General features: G+C 33.6%; 1 protein-coding gene across 1 annotated transcript in view; it reads left to right on the top strand.

The window, feature by feature from the left end:
• LOC111144778 (phosphatase and tensin homolog) overlaps nucleotides 1-18011 on the top strand; it is an 89787-nt gene that overhangs the window by 9872 nt on the left and 61904 nt on the right. The window contains exon 2 of the mRNA XM_022499229.1: nucleotides 16509-16593. Within this exon, the coding sequence (XP_022354937.1) occupies nucleotides 16509-16593 (85 nt within the window). The remainder of the gene's footprint in view (nucleotides 1-16508; nucleotides 16594-18011) is intronic.

Here is an 18011-nt window from a genome sequence, read left to right as displayed (position 1 = left end):
TTTTCTACCTGCTGCTAGGCCAGTATTCTTTATAATAGGAACTTTGTCCACAAAAGATATCACTGGTAACCAAAAAGCCTTATTTCAAGAAGGCTCATGTGTTATTTGGCTGGTTGTGAAAGTGTTGCTTTGAACTTTTAGAAAAGACTGAAGATATTTTCAGTAAGCGGTGTAAGTGTAATGCACCTTCAGAGGTATTCAGAAGGACATTACGTAGAATTGCTCTAACAGAGTGGATGTGCTTTATTAAAAAAACCACTTTTTTAGAATTTTTATTTTGGCAATAGTTTTTAAAGTAATCTTTAGCTTGTTTCCTTTAATTATGTGGTTGTTGAGTTGTTGAGAGATACTTTGCCCCCCAGTGTACTTGTTTTTTGTTGTTTAATGCATTTTTTAGTCTTAAACTTTATTCTAAAGCAGCTTTGTTATATACTCAGATCTGGTGGAGTTAAATGTGTTGATGTAAAACGGCAAATTTCTGACAAGTTATAAAAAACTTCTATCTTTCCAGATAAAGAAAGTAGGTCTGACTCTAAGGTTCTCTGATGCATGTGTTTTGTTACATTCTTTTCTAGATCCTAACTTTGCTAGGTCAGCCTGTTGAATTGAAGTGCTTTATTTATCTAATTAAAAAACTTGCATTAATGTGAAGTTTTTAGAAAAAATTAAGATGGAGCTTTAGATTAATTCAGAGATGAGAAAATGTCAGGGGAGTAGCTTAGTGGATTCTGAATTTTGTTTTGTTTTTAAGGCAGACAAACATAATTACGAAAGTGTTCTAGGAATAGATTGTTTGCTGTGATTTTTTTTTTTTCCCTGTTTGCTTGATTTTACAATTTACTTTGCCTCTTGCTTGGCTCAAGCAGAATAAAATGTCAGGCCTTTCTTAAAAATTCTTATGAAATTTAAGTTTTGACTGAATTGTTGTGATTTCTTTTTGAGATTATAGGAGACATCCAGAGATAGTGATAAATATTTTAAAACCAGGACTGCTAATTATATGATAGCTTCAAATTTGTTAAGAAAACAGATGGTATTTATTGCTGTAATTTAATTGACTAAGGCTTATGGTATTTATTTCAGTATATGAATAATAAATCTCATTTGCTATACTTAAGAAAATTTCTTTTGAAAAATTCATTTTATACAAATACAACTAAAGAAAATTTTTAAAAAGTGCCTGTTGTCCTACTTCTGAAATGTCATGCTTTCTTTCAGCTTCTAGTTTTTTTCGTATGCATCTAGTTTAAAATATAATTCATCATAGTGAACTTAAAAGGTGTTTGTGCATTTTTAAACAATTTCCAGAGCCCTTCATAATTGCCTTAGTTATTTTAAGTGGTGAAGCTATCAGAAATAGTTTTTTAAAGGATTTTATTTATTTATTTGAGAGAGTGAGTGAGAAAGAGCACAAGCGTGGAAGGGGCAAAGGGAGAGGGAGAAGCAGACTCCTTGCTGAGCAGGAGCCAATGTTAGACTTGGTCCCAAGACCCTGGCACTCGTGACCTGAGCCCAAGGCAGATGCTTAACTGACTGAGCCACCCAGGGACCCTAGAAATACTTGTTTCTCTGTAGTTGGTTACACATTAAACTTGTTTCCAATATTTGGCTATTTTTTTTTCTGTTAGAGTGGATTTAAGGTGACCTATTAGGAAAGATTTTCATGGTTTAGATTCACAAAATCATAGTCTGCACACAAAAAAAGCTAAAGTGTTGGACTCTTGAAACTTTTTTCCCCTTAGTTATTTCTAGGAAAGCTATTACATACTTAAAATTTAAGCATATTTTACTTCTTTGAGTAAGACAAAATAAAATTTAAATACTTTGGATCTGTCAAATTTCGTTTTCCTGTTGTGGGAATATTAAATTGTATTGCAATTAAAATGGATATAGAAGTGATTTGAATAAACCTTCACGTTGTTTTATACCAAAGTGGATATAACCAATCACTTTCCTGTCTGTAATCAGGACATGGCTTATCATGATGATACTGTTCCCTGGAGCATATTTTGAATGATACAGTTTATATTTGCATAGGTGCCTCGGTAATTGGTGATATTTACTGATGAAGATTTGCTCTGCATTTCACTTATAATAAAAAATTGCAGTTGTTAGTGTCAGATTTTTAAGTGTCACGTATTAAAACAGGGAGATAATTTTAACCTTATTAGCTAAATGGTGTCTTGAGCAAATGTATTAATTCATGTACTTAGAACAAAAGTATTGAGGAAGAAACAAACTCTTTTTTAAACAAAATTACTTGTTAGAGTAACATTTTTTAAATGAGGTAAAATTGTTTCAATAAGCATAAGGAAATTTTGATCTAGGTATGCTATATACCTTTTTGGTGCTAATGAAAATGAAGTAATGGTAAAAATACTTTGTAAATGTGTGCATACATGTTTTTTGAAAACTGAAGAAGCAGTCTGACATCTGGATAGTTTTCGTGGGCTAGTTGTAGGAAATTTATGGAAAATAAGTATCAGCACACCAAAAGTATGATGCATTTTTGCATATCTAGTTTCTGTTCACTATGATCAGGATTATAGATAATACTGTAAAATACACTCAGGTGCTGGTTATTAAGGCTATTTGGATTCTTTTTAATACTGAAAAGGTCACACAGATTGTGACTACTGTGTAGTGTCCAAGAACTAAGGTTTGCCATCTGTTACTCAAATACAGGAAAAAGTTAAGATAATCTAGTGATATGAGTGGTTTTGACATTTCTGTTTTTTGGAATCATCTATTAATTACAGTCTTTAAAGACTAATATCAAATTTTAAGCTTTTGCAAAAATAAAGCTTAGAGGTTATGCCAGTGTTTATATTTTTCTTATAAAATGTGAAGATATTGGTTGAGAACTAAAGCTTATGTAATGGAAGTCTGGCTTTTAGTCATTTAGTTTTACAAGATTATTTGAATATTTAAGTGGAAACACCATGTTTTATCTTGAGATATTAAGTTGTCTGAGATTTTGGTAGTTTTAAGCTGTAATTTTCCTAAAAGTTGACATGTAGGAATTCATTATTATGGAACTTCAGGGAACTGATTTAATATGTATTCCTTAAATATTTGCTTTAAATATTTTTCAGGTCCTCTGCTTTCTTGTACAACTCAGTTCTTGTCTTTCTGCTGTTAAGTGATTTTCCCCATTTAAAATTTTGCTTTTTCAAGCTACAATATATAAGTTGTTTCTGTAACATAATTCCTTTTCACACCCTCCCCCCCACCCAAGAACTGGTATTGCCAGGTTGCATAGATGTCTTTAAAATTGCATATTGGGCTTAATAGGGTCTGATTAGTTTTAATCTACTTTGTTTATTTATTATATTGATATTTTTACTGAGAAGTTTGTTATGCCAAATGATTAATATGATCAGGCATACTATTTCAGCGTAGATAGGATCTAACTTTGTGTTTAGGGCCTCTATTTTTTCTGTAAGAAACATCTTGCCAATTTAAAACTCATGTTTGATGAAAGTAGATTGTTTGACAAGCATCACTTTATAGAATTTGTTCAGGTCTGAGCTGTAGGTCATGAAGAGAATGGTGTCCTTTTGGATAAACAGATAATATGTATGTAAGTTCTGTCTCTTATATTAAGTGAGGGAGCACATATATAGGTGAGATTTTTATCCAAATATTCAGTCTTTACCTGTTTTGTTTGCCTAATAGTATTTAAAGGGTGTGAGGTGTTATGAGCTCCTTTCCCTTGTTTTCATTTCTGTCCCTCCCATCTAACTGTTGGTATTTTTGTTTTTCTGTATGTTGACCTTTTATGTTTTTAAACAGTTTTTTGGTTGACAGAGTTGACTCCTTAGTTTTATCTTTTCATGTTTCAGCTTAATAATTTTCGAAGTTTTTTCCGTATATTCTCCTTTGCATATGAAGATTCCACAACTAATTGATTAGTAATTATGCTTTTTTCCCCCAATTGTGATAATTGGATTTATACTAAAATGATACTTGCTTTAGGAACAAGCATTTATGGGTAGCTGACTAAAATTAAAAGTATAACCTTTTCAAACCAAGCAATGTAGACTTGCTCTCATGTTTTTTGGTATATTTAAAAATTGCATATTATTAAAATTTAAAATATGAATTTTGGCTAGTATTTTAGTATATGTAATTTCAGAAGTTTTTTTAATGATCCACTTATTCAAGTGATTATAAAGTTGATATAATAAAAATATCCTCAGTGAGAATATAAATCATATTTTTCAGTATTAGCAACAATACTGCTGTTTTCAACAACAATACTTGTTTTCAACAAACATAGTATTATGAAAACAAGGCAGTTTTCATAAAATCAGTAATGTGATTCTTATTAATGTAGTAATAAATACCACAAATGCCAGTATTTGTGCCTTAATATATATTTTTTTAAAGATTTTTATTTATTTGACAGAGAGAGATCACAAGTAGGCAGAGAGGCAGGCAGAGAGAGAGGAAGGGAAGCAGGCTCCCTGCTGAGCAGAGAGCCGGATGCGCGATGCGCCATGCGCGGGGCTTGATCCCAGGACCCTGGGATCATGACCTGAGCCGAAGGCAGAGGCTTAACCCACTGAGCCACCCAGGCGCCCCTGTGCCTTAATATTTTAAAGTAGACTTGTATTTCTAGTTTATATTAGTCTTATCCAGGATTAAAATACAGCAGTTAGGCAAAACTATTTTTGCCAATTGAAAAAAAAAAAAAAACAAGTCATTTCTAGATGATGTCCTGGCTTAGATATAAAATAAAAAGAGACTTGGTTCTGTTATATTAAAGCCAAATATAAAATGAAGCAGTCTAGCACACACTTGTTTGGAGCTTTCTTCCATTAAAATGGTTCAAATTAGCAGTGGTTTCATTGAAAGGTAAATTTGACAGAAGTAAATTTAGAAATTTTACAGTTTTAGCTTAATTAGTAGGAAAATGAAAACCCACTTGCTGGAGATACGTTTTGTATTGAACTTTTTTTCCTTTGTATCGTGTATGTGTAGTAGTTTTTGAATATTAGGAAATTTGTGCACGGCTGCATCTAAAAGATCAATAGAGTTGGAAATGTTAGAATCTGTTGTGGTTTTTGGTTTTTGGTTTTTTTTAAAATGTCGTTTACTAGTATTGAGTAAATTTGCACTAAATATTACTAGGCCTTTGTTCTCAAACTATTGATACATTCCCTTATCATCTTCTTTGTCTTACCTGTTGGAATTTCTTTCTTTCTCTGAAAGTTAGTGGCCTTAAAGAGCAGCCCAAACCTAGTGTTTTAGATAGTTATCTCTGGTAAATTAAATGATAAAAAGCATGGCTTTTATAATGGAATGAACTACAGAGTACCATAAACCTAACCCTGAATATAAAGATTAGAGCATAAAAGATACACTCTTATGTACTTTACAATAATGCTGGACTGATGTCATAATTTTAAGTTTTCTAATTTTTCATATACTTTATTATGATTTTGCTGTAGAAAAATAGGTTAGCATTTGGCTTATAGTTCAGGTATATAATGCTGACAAGTATATCTAATGCCTGTTGAACTGGTGATCTTTCTGAAAGTTGTTCTGTAAGTTACAACCATATTTTATTTGATTTGTCATTGGTAGTCAGTTTTGGATGTTTGTTAGTGGGAGCAGAACCATGGCGGGGAGGGGGCGGGGTATACGTGTGTGTATTTTAACAGCAGCAGAGTTCTGAAACAGGAAATCAGCCTTATCGTATTCATCCAGAGAGCTAGGAAGGAGGTAATTGTTTCTTATGCTCGTTAAAACCAGTTAGTTGGGCAACTTAAATTTTTAGAGATTCACAGATGGAGGTTTGAACAGTTGTAGATACATTATTTCATAACAGCTCTGAAGAAAAATTGATTAAATTTGTTGAGGGGAATAATCCCTCAGCTAATACACAAAAAAATTGTACTTTGGATTTTAGAGCATTGCTAGCATTATCAGTGACTTGATTAGATATTTTTCTGTGGTTCTGATTTGCTTATATTTAAATAAAGTTCAGAGGGCCTTGATTGTTCCTTTAAAAAGTATTTGTTTAAAACTGTAATCTTCAATTTAAACAATAGAAAAAGTTGATTCTGTGTCAGGTATTTGTCACTGGAAATTATCTTTCCCTCTTTGTTAATGTGTATATGCTCATAATTACATACTTAGGTATTCACAGATTAATTTTTATCTCTCAGTGGGTACTTGTCATTTTTAAAGCTATATAGGTAGCATTTCATTGGGCTAAATATCAGGCATTGCTTACTGTACTGTGTTAGGATTATTTCCATTTTTTCCCTTTATAAACAGCATATTGTGACTGTCTTTGCATAGTTTACATTGTTTTCTTAGTGCACCTTGTTAGAGTGGGGTTTCTGGAATAAAAGGTAAAACAGTTTCATAGCTCTTTGTTGCAGATTGCAGATTTTGTGCCAAATGAACCAATTTATGGTATTGCTACTAAGTAGAAGAATTACTAGCAATTCTTGATGTTACCTTTGAAGAATGTGGTATTTTCTTTCAGAAAGTGAGATCTAAGGCTGGCGCAGTTGGTAGAGCATGGGACCCTTAAACTCAGGTTTGTGAGTTCAAGCCCTGCGCTGGGCATGGAGCCTACTTAAAACAAATGAAACTACAACAGCAACAAAAAGAACTCCAGAAAGTGAGATCTAAACTTCATTTCAAAGCAAAAATATGTATAAACTCTTCAGTCAAGGCAATTTGGTATAATGTAACAATCTTAGAGAAAGTTGTGAGGTCCTAATTGTTTGGAGGAAGAGAAAGCTCCAGTAGAGCTTATAAATGACTTGGCAGTCAGTTTTCCTTTCTGGTTTGGCATTGTGGGCAGCTAATTTAGAAGTGTTAAAAGGAACCTAAAATTTATGCTAAAGTGGATTTAAGTGAATATATTGGAATTCTTTTCTTTTATAATTTGTTTATAAAAACATCATATTGAGTTGCCTTGTAATGAGACATTGAAACTAAAATTAAATAACAGGATATTTCTAGTCCATGCAACCTCAAATCATAACAACTTCTTATTACAATTGTAATAGCCCTTTGCAGTTTATAGTTTTAAAGATATTTCCAGATACCGCATTTGATCCTTGAAACAACCAATAAAGAAATTACAGCATTTGTTAGGATCATTATTTTGCAGAAAAAAGAAACAAAAATATTTGAGGCCCAGAGACTTAGTAACTTACCTGCAGTCATAGGCTTTTAAGTTGCAAAGCTGAGAATGGAACTTTGGTCTTCTATTTATTAAATGACATTATGCACAATGAATCATGGAACACTACATCAAAAACTAATGGTTTACTGTATGGTGACTAACATAACATAATAAAAATAAATAAAAAACAAACAAACGACATTATGCATGAAGTATTTTAGTGCAGGCCTGGCACGTAGGGAATATTTAAAAACGTTCCTGTGTCCTGTGCTGTTTCTGACCACTATACTTTATTAAAATTCCCCATTTTTTTTTTTTGGAGCAATATTTTTAATATTTCTGTAGTTTTCTGTATTTTTTGAGAAATATTTTTAATATTTCTGTAGTTTAGGCTTTGGTGCTTATGCACCCTTTTCACTTTAGAAAATCAGATTTTAGGCAGCATTAATTTGCTCTGTACAGGAATGATTATATGCTTTATATGTTAGGACAAATTGTTCTCAAATAATGCAGTTAGCACTTTATCAACTGGAAAAATCAGGAACTCCTTTTTCTGCTTTCCTACCAATATGAATCTTCAATTTAGAAACCAGATACAAACACTTTACACATTTAATAGAGAAAAAGAATACCTAGTTGGAAATAAAAAATCTTATATTAAATGAGACTCCCGTATAAGTCTATGAGTGGCAGTTGTTTAAAGCATAATTTGATTAGTGAAGTTGCTAATATGGATATAACTGTGACATACATGGAAACTGTTAATTTTAAACTTGTTAAAATTTGTTGGAAAAAAAAGTGTAGACCTGATGTAGCTTATGAATCAGTGGCTGAATTTTTTTTCCGCTCACCTGATCCTTAAGCATCTGTTGGTTGATAGCCCTGACAGAAAGCAGGGGAAAATCTCCAGAAATTCCTGGAAAATAGAATTAAGTGGTGCAGTCTTGGTATTTACTAACTAGCTTTCGATTCTTCTTGTCTCCTCTTGTTAGTCTGACTTTATTCCTTCATTCCTGCTGCCGTTCAGCTCAACGTCCGTTCCTCTTAGGAGCTAGGCAACTTCAGGTTTGCTCTTACTGCTTTTTGATCACTACCTCTGTAATCTACATGTCACTTTCTATTTGCCATCTGCGTTCCATGTATGTTACCGCTTCCAGTTAACTAGAATTTTTAAAATAACTTACATGTGATCTGTGGAAGTAATTTTTCTTAAAATAATTGTGGCAGGAAAAAGGTGTTACTGGTTTGAAGACTAGTACTGTATACTGGTATTTTAGTTTATAACTTGTTTGGGGATAAGTATATCTATATATTATGTTGAGTAGTACTACAAAGAAACTTCAGAAGTGCTTTATTTTTAATAATTGTACTTAAAATAAGACTGTCTATATTCAGGGACACATAAAATAAGGCTTAAGGAGCTTTTTTTGGTTATTCTCTATTTGAAAATTCTAGTTAAATTTGTAGTGCAAACCACATTAATTTGGGTACAAGTAAAATTTTGAGACAAGGTAAATATGAAATCTCAGCTCACATGTTTTTTTCAAAGGCATTTTGTTAATTTGGTGTAACTTAGAATATACTTTTAGTGTTTTAAGTCAGGATTGGATGTTAAGAACAACCAGTAAAAATTGAGTTAGCTCATATAGTAGCTGCATCATTTTGTAGGGTGTCAGTTCTATTATTGGTAAAATTGACTTCTTTGGACAGGCTTTAGAACTTAATTACCATTTATTATTTTCTTTCTTGCGGTCAGCATTCTATGGTTGAGATGGGATTGTTGCAGCACTTGAATCAAGACTCTCCAACATGATATATATGATTATCAAAACTCATCAATGAATCACTTAAGATCTTGTGTTTTATTGTATGTAAATTATACCTTAATTAAAACCAAACAAATTGAACATGTTTGCTCAGAGGTGGGGTGAAAGTCATGTACTAAACGTCATGTGTCTGTGTCTGCAGATCTCCCATAGCAGTGGTGGCTGTCCCTCTGAGGGCCGACAGAAATTCCTTCTCCCTCTCTGCTTACTTCATGTAGCCACTGATAACATGGGGAAAGCAGTCTTTTGTTTTGCTCCCTTTGGGAAATTTGGGAATATTTTACATTTGTTCTGAAGTTAAATACTTAAAAGGCAAATTGCTATAGTCAAGATTTCAAAGAGTTAAGGTTTCTATTAGGCTTTGATGCTCTTTAGAAGGATTAGGTTATTAAATAAAGAGTGTCATTGGAAAAAAAAATACCCGGATAGTTACAGTAAGCCCTAATGGTGTAGGTCTGTCCCATTTGTTTAACTGATAGACAGCTATCACTATGTTCTAGTTGTTTTCCATATATTAATGCATTTAATCCTTATCACAACCCTATGTGATAAGTACTTTTTTTTTTAATGAAGGTAACATTTTCTTTTCTGTTTAATTTTTATTCAAGCTTTTATTTAAATTCCAGTTAGTTAGTATACAGTTAACTACATACAATTAATTTCTACACCTGAAATTAATATTATACTGTATGTTAACTAACTGGAATTTAAATAAAAGCTTGAATAAAAATTAAACAGAGAAGAAAATAAAATGTTACCTTTTACCAGTCCCATTTACACAGAAGATGGGTAACTTGCAAAAGATTACTTAGTAAGTGAAGCTAGAGTTCGAATCCAGGCAGCTTGGCTCTTGGAGCATATGTTCTTAACCATGTTGCCACATTGCCTGTGAGTAGATCACTAGATGGCAAAAATATTTGGCTTCCTGCAGTGATCTAGTTAGTGTAATTCTTTATGCGCAGCATTTATAAGTAATTAGATGAGAATTTCATATGAAACACTCTCCTTGTTATTCGAAAGTGTATACGGTAATTGCAAGTTAACAGTATTCTGTATTAGAAATATATATAGTTTTCTCAGTTATTTTTATTTGGTTTAAATTGTCCAAAAAAAGTATGTCAGAAATTTAACATTAGAAAGCAAAAAAGTCAAATTGGACATGCATTGGTATAATCTTGTCATAAGAAATATGTGTCTTATAATTCATTACTCAGTTTTGGAAATTCCAGTGATTCTGTATTCTTTTAGAAGTTTTTCAGCTTTAACATTTGATTAGTAAATTCACTTTCATTTGAACCTGCTTCCTTTGAAGCTTTTATGTTTTTGTTACTGATTTGGAAATATTAGGAAATCTTAATCTTTTATGAGGCAGCATGGTATAAAAAGCCAGGCTTTGGGTTATGTACCTAACCAGTTTGAATCATAACTCAGTATTTACTGGCTGTGGAACTTAATGCAAATTACCCAGTCTTTTTGACCCTCAATTTTGTCATTCATGAAATGGGAATATTACCTTGTAGGGTTGCCAGGATTAAATGGGAATGTATTTCCTGTAGTGTGGCACATGTTCTCTGCATCTTTCTAACTTATGATGGAGGTTAAAGTCTTGGGTAAAATCTCAAACTGTGAATAAGAAAGGTGAGAATCTGTGAAAAATGAAACCTTCAAAAGACTGGATGTCTAGGTTCTATGTAAAGGAAGCATTGGATTGTTGCTCTGTAAGAGACCCCCGCTCCGATTCTGGTCTTTGATTCCTTATATGTCTGGTTAAATTGAACTCCCTCTCCCAGCGTCCTTCAAACTAAATCCAGTCTTCTGTCCTGCCTTCTCCATACAGCTGTGTGTGTGAGCCACACTGGCCTGCTTGCTGCTTCCTAATGTTGTTTGTATTTCCTCCTCCCTGTTCTGTCCCCTGCCTGAAGTGTTCTAATTGCTTGTTTGTTCTTCTGTCTACTGATGTCTGACTGACTTCTTAAGGATTTTCTAACATATCACCTATTTTGTGAAGTTTTATCTGTGCCCCTGCAGAATTAATCCCTCTCTCTCTATCTCTTAAAATATTTTGGTCTTATATTCAGTAGAATATAAGTCATGTGGCACCGTTGCATGTCTGTGTGTCTGTCTGTCTTCCCTGACAGAGTAGGGACTTTTCCAGTGCAATAGTCTTTGCTTACTTAGCCTCTGCTCTCATTTCCCCTTGCACTGAATGTTCACTGTGTGTTTGAATAATTAAGTGAATGAAAGGGGGCCAACTGAGTTTACTTTAATGAGTATATAACATTCCTATTTATGTATAATCAGAGACACATGGTTTTATTTAAGTAAGGTAACCAAGGTCTTTGCAACTTTTTCTCCTTTATTAGTATTCATAGTGCAAGGATACATTGGAGTTTAGTCCTGGTTAAAATGACTGCATTTCAAGGGGCTTTGTACTATTGTGCTTTTCTGTAAGGCTGAAAATCATACTAGTGTCTTTACTGAAATTAAGCATTCAGTTGGAAAGTTCGTTAGGAGCAGGAATTACTATTACTTTGAATAAGAAATATTTTGCTGTTGCATTGCTCAGAAAAATTCAACTTAAATTTTTTTTACTTATATCTATTTATAATTTTTTATGTAGGAATTTTGGATTGGCGGAAGCTGCCACTGCTTTGGGTCCCTACCGCTGCCTCATTTGTCTTCTGAGTGTTATTTTCTATATGTTGGTGCTCCCAAGACAGGGTTACACAGTAAAGATTATTCACTTTCAGGAATTATTACTGCTATAGGCTTGATTTGAGCCTCCAGTCTCTCTCTCTCTTTTTTTTCTTTCTCATGAATGGACATAATACCCAAAACATTTTGATAATTGAACATAGTTCTTTGAATTGAGCTATGTTTTTAGGTGGAACTACTTTCTTAGGTGAGAATAATAGATGACAGCTATTATTTGTAATGTTAAAAATGATAATCCTAATAGTTTTGGAGTAGAAGAACCCTTTGAGATTGGGGGTGAATTTATATATATATATTTTTTTTTAAAGATTTTATTTATTTATTTGACAGACAGAGATCACAAGTAGGCAGAGAGGCAGGCAGAGAGAGAGGAAGGGAAGCAGGCTCCCTGCTGAGCAGAGAGCCCGATGTGGGACTCGATCCCAGGACCCCGAGATCGTGACCTGAGCTGAAGGCAGCGGCTTAACCCACTGAGCCACCCAGGCGCCCGAATTTATATATTCTTAAAGTGACAAAATTGCCACATAGTAAATGCTACTTAAATCTTTTTTCATTACATATTTGTTGTATATACATATATATATAGATAGAAATTCATCATTTTTTTAAAACTACATACAGAGCTGAATTTAAGTCACATGGGATAAAACAGTATTTTGTCATGATACTTGGTAAATAGAACTGGAGATAATTATAAAGCAAACAATTTTTTTTTTAAGATTTTATTTATTTATTTGACAAAGAGAGATCACAAGTAGGCAGAGAGGCAGGCAGAGAGAGAGAGGGAAGCAGGCTCCCTGCTGAGCAGAGAGCCCGATGCAGGACTTGATCCCAGGACCCTGAGATCATGACCTGAGCCGAAGGCAGAGGCTTAACCCACTGAGCCACCCAGGCACCCAAAGCAAACAATTTTTAAAAATCTGTTACAGAAATCGTGCAGGTGCATTGTATCAACAACAGAAAATAAAAAACAAAAATGAGAAAAATATATATTTCCACCACCTAGAGATGATTACTTTTAGTCCTTAGTTTGTAATCTTTTTGTCTACATATATCTATATGGGTATATATGCATTCTTACTTGATTATAGCATAATGCTGTGTATTCTCTTTTGAAACCTTTTTTTTAGTCAATAACGTGTGCTTTTCCATTTCATTCATTTTTTTATCTCCTATAATGCCCAGATCATTTTCAAATTTCTCTGGTTGGCTCAAAAATGTTCTTTATGGCTTGTTGGTCTAGAACAATATCCAGATAGCATTGTACCTATGAACTTGGCTCTTATAATCCTTAAGTCTTTTTTTTTTTATTAAAAAAAATTTTTTTTGAAGATTTTTTTTTCATTTATTTGACAGAGAAAGACACAGTGAGAGAGGGAATACAGCAGGTGGAGTGGGAGAGGGAGAAGCAGGCTTCCCGCTAAGCAGAGAGCCCGATGTTGGGCTCAATCCTAGGACCCTGGGACCATGACCCGAGCCGAAGGCAGAGGCTTAACGATTGAGCCACCCAGGCACCCCGACCCTTAAGTCTTTTAAAATAGGGATACCCATTCCTCCCCTCCTTGCCTTTTAAAAAGACATTTGAGCAGAGACTGGGTCATATGCTTCAGACCTTTTGAATTTGTCCAGTTTATTCTCTCATGTCATTTAGCTTGTTTTTCTCTCTCTTGTATTTAATGTAAATTAAAACTTATATCGAAATACTTGGTTGATTCTCAGGTTGAAGATACCTTGGATATCATAGGTGATGCTATGTCCTTCATATTGTATCACACAGAAAGTTATAGGATCTCTGCTTAACTTCCTTGGTGATGCTCAGATTGACCACTGAAATTGGGTGGTAGCAGTCTTTTCTGCCCGCTGTTCAATTACATTGGTCTCCTTACATCAGAAGGTATTTTGGGTGGTATTGCTTTGGCTCTCTTAAGAAAAAAAGTTCAGTTCTTCATCATCCACTAACCTGTTGGTTTAGAACCAGTTGTTGATCCTTGCCTAAATCAATAAATTTATTAGGGTTTGCAAAATATGATTTTTAAAGTTCTATTCTTTTGTGTTTATTAACACAATGTTTTTCTGTAAAGTAGATCTTTACTGTATGAAATGGTGCTATTTGGTTGTCCTGAAATACAGAACCTACAGGAAAAGTAGCATAAATACTTAATCTCCCCCTTTTCCTACTTTCAGAGTAGAGAAAGAACTGTTCTAACAGCCACTTCAAAAGATGATAAATGAAAAATAGTTTGTTGTTCTTTTTTTCTTTTGAGTGTCTTTATATAGACTCAAGGGTTTTAATTTTATTTAGGGTGTTTTAATTTACTACCATTTAAATTGTTTCTTTGATACTCAGTTTGTTAGAGCTTTAGGCCCTGGGATGTCCTTCATTTTAGCTCCTATATCTGTCTGATAGAGACCATTATCTCTGAGTACCTTCCTTGTCTCCTGGCACAGAAAAATATCCCAGACTCATCTTGTACCTTCCTGCCACACACCTGGCATCAACTGTAGTTCCAAGTTTAGTACCTTTTAATATATTAAATACTAGAGATGCAGTCTGGGTCCATCTAGGGATTGTTTGCTAAGATTGATATGCTTTTAGGGCATTTCAGTGAAAAGACCTAGAGAACATAGATTTTTATAAACATGAGTTCATATTGATATTTCTAATTAATGTTTTTACTTGATTTCTTGATTTTATACCTATAATCATAAATCTTAAAATCATTAGTAAAATTTCATTATTTTTTTCTACAGTATAAAGAAAAAAGCTTGAGGATATCAATACTGATAATAGTAAAAACAAACTCACAGAAGTAGTTTAAAATTTCTTTGTAGTTTTTTTTTTTTTTTTTAAGATTTTTATTGATTTGAAAGAGAGAGTGAGCATGAGAGAGAATATGAGCACGGGGAGAAGAGAAGCAGACTCCTCTGCTAAGCATGGAGCCCTGTGTGGGGCTCGATTCCAGGACCCTGAGATCATGACCTGAGCTGAAGGTAGATGTGTAACCAGCTGAGCCACCCAGGAGCTCCTCTTTGTAGTTCTTTTTGTTCTTACAGTGCTTCCTACCAAGAAGTACAGTAAACTTGCAGTAGCCAAAATAACTCCTGTGAAATAAACTCTATCTCCTGCTTACCAATTTGATATTTAATTGGATTTGTTTGTTGCTGGTTTTAGTGTATGTTTTTCCCCTTTGCCACCCCTTCTCTATGAAGCAAACATTTTTATTGGTTTCTCAGTTATCATTTGTGTGTGTGCAAATGCACATGTGTGCTGAGAAATTCAGATTCAGGCAAATGTGTGTATATGTTACTCATTTTATCCAAAAAGAAAATATTTTTTGTACAAAAGGTAGCGTATTGTATATGCTGTTGTGTGTGGTCTTTTTTCTTTTAATGAAAGGTTTTTATTTTTTAAATTTTATTTATTTGAGAGAGAGAGATGGAGACAGATAGTGAAAGAGCATGAGCAGGGCAGAGGGAGAGGGACAAAGAGAGTCCTGGTTGAGCGGAGAGCCTGACGCAGGGCTCTACCCCAGGACGCTGGGATCATGACCTGAACCAAAGGCAGATGCTTAACCAACTGAGCCACCCAGGCACCCCTGTGTTTTTTTTTTTTCCCCCTTAAAATATTTTTAGGTCTGTCCAATCAGTGTGTGGTAAAACTATGGATAAAGACCTTTTAAAAAAATAATTCTAAAAAGCTTTTAGTAACTTGATAATTATTTTTCAACTGAAAATAATACCGAAATTAACTCAACAATGTGAAAGCATCCGAAAGTGATGAAAAAAGATCTACAAAAAGGCACTGGATTTGGTGAATTTTGGATTGTACTTGAAGATCAAATGGGGTCCAGGAGTAGGTAGGCGGAGAACTTCAGGGATGGTGTTGAAGGGAGGCTTGGGGCAGATCAGCTTGGCTGTTTTGGAAGTTCCATCTCAGAAAAATCATGAGATTAGAGAGAGAAATAATGGTACTCGGGAAGAAATGAGGTCTGCCACTATTGACAAATGCATAGAAATGTAGATTGGTTGGTATTTTTTGTTTTGTTTTGTTTTTTTAGTTTGATACAGATTCTTCTGGAGCACAGAAGTTTGTTTTTATGCTGACTACAGTGTGTAACATAAGTAAATAGAATGGCATGCTAAATGTTGACTACCTTGATGGTGAATGGGGAAAACTTTCTACCTTAGTTCAGTATTACCAAATCACAAATACCAAGGACTTGGAAGAGATCATTGTGGTTGTCTCAACCTAATCTTGTGGAATAGGAAATTGAAGCCTGAAAAGATTAAGTCATGTCCGGGTTATACAACGGGATGGCGGCATAAGCCAGGTCTTAAATCTGGCTTCCTAATTCTTAATTGTATCTACTTTTCTCTATGCTGTGGTGCCTTTTATAACAATGAAAAATGAGAAGTTGTGTAGCTATTTTTGTTTTTATTTTGATACTTGGTTTTTGTCCCAAGGTAACTTCAGTTCTGATTTATAAAGTCTGTGGTTTTTGTTTTTCATGTATGTGGGTCTAATAGTGTAAATGTGGAAGTTACTTTTTTCCTTAATTTTTATGTACTTACTTTTAATGTACTAGGTAGAGAGATTTGAAAATTATTTTGCCATATAATTATTTTGAGGATTTTTTTGGGAATTTATGTACCCGTGTTTTTTAATTACACATGATGGTTTATAAATAAATACATTTGACATCCTTTTACTAGCATAGGTATAGTGATTTTTATAATCAGCTAATGTTTTACAACATGTACATGTAGTTTGCATTGTTGTATATTTCAGATGTTTCCTTAACTTAAGTACTCAGATATTTATCCCAACATTATTGCTATGGGGTTTCCCGCAGAAAGACTTGAAGGCGTATACAGGAACAATATTGATGATGTAGTAAGGTAAGAACTCTTAATTTTCTGTTTCAAATATTGATATATTCATGCTATATTTTCATTTAGAGAAGATTTCTAAGTCTTAGAAAATGATGTGCTTTGTGATGTAAACTCTATTTTTATTACGTTGGTGCTCTATAACTGCTTTTTGTTTGTTTAATGGACCTCATTGGGATACAGCTCATTTGATAAGAACTAACCTTTGACATGGTTAGGTGTATGTAATAGGATTTCCTGAACTCCTTTGAAGGCTTCTTACCAATTTAAGTCCTGGATACAGTTACACTATAGTTTTTGTCTTTTATTTCACAATTGGGGATTAGATTTAAATCCTTGAGTGTATTCAGTCACTTAAATTTATTCGTTCTAAGATAGAGATAACTGATACCATGTATTTTTTACATAGAACAGTTTATAATGGAGCATAAGTATACTAAGCATTTGAAGAAGTAATTTGGTACAGAGGATCTGGACAGGAATTTGCTGGGCAAACCAAAGCCTGACTTTGTCTCTTTTATAAACTTGCATGATTTTCTAAGTGTAATTATTATCCAGCTTGAAACTGTATTTCTCAAGACTGATTTAAATAATTTTAATACATGTGTAACCTAAGAGTATGTGATATATTTTATGAGAGAAGGAATTTGTGTCTGTTGTAGTCTTAATATATTTTCTCATTTCAAAGCAAAAATATATATGTATGAAAAATTAACTGTAAACATCAGTAGAAAATTTAATGGCTTTTAAAGTTTAAAATTTTGGATTATTTCGTTTATCCTCTTAGAGAAATCTCTTTCTTGGAGACTTTCAATTTAAATATTTGATGAGAATTAATGTTCTCTTGAATGGGAGAACACTTTGTAAAGCATTATGCAAATGTAGAATCCTTATATAATTGAGTATATGAACCTGTGTCCTTATTATGAGCTAGCCATAAGTTGTTTTGTAAGTGGTTAATTTTTAACAATTTGCTTTGAACCAGTGTATATATTTACATTTTGCAGTATTGAGTTGTGTCCAGTTGGACTGTTGTTGTGTTTAAATTGTTCAGAATTTTTAAATCAGTATCAGTATCTACAAAAAGTACAGAAAAACCAGACTACTTTTTCGTAATTTCTATTACAGTTAGAGGTACATGGGGCTGTCAGAAGTACTGTTTAAGAATTTGGAAATAGGGAAATAAACGTGTCTTCTCATGGTTGGGCAGGACACAGTTGGAAGGATGCATAACATCAGATCCACGAGAGCAATAGCCTGATAAGGCTTAGTCAGTGATAATACACATCTACAGAAAACACAGAGGGTGATGGAAAACAGAATGATGGGTGTAAATTTTGCATCGAGAGAGATGGAGAATCTGGAAAGTGAGCAGTGCATCTCCTGTAGTGCAGGAGTGTTTATCAAGCCCCCTTAGGACCGAGATG

The sequence above is a fragment of the Enhydra lutris genome, unplaced genomic scaffold (assembly GCF_002288905.1).
Source record: "Enhydra lutris kenyoni isolate GAN:26980312 unplaced genomic scaffold, ASM228890v2 scaffoldscaffold12, whole genome shotgun sequence".
Lineage (NCBI taxonomy): Eukaryota > Metazoa > Chordata > Mammalia > Carnivora > Mustelidae > Enhydra > Enhydra lutris.
The sequence above is the reverse complement of the archived record's forward strand: the minus strand, read 5'-3'. Positions and strand labels throughout refer to the sequence as shown.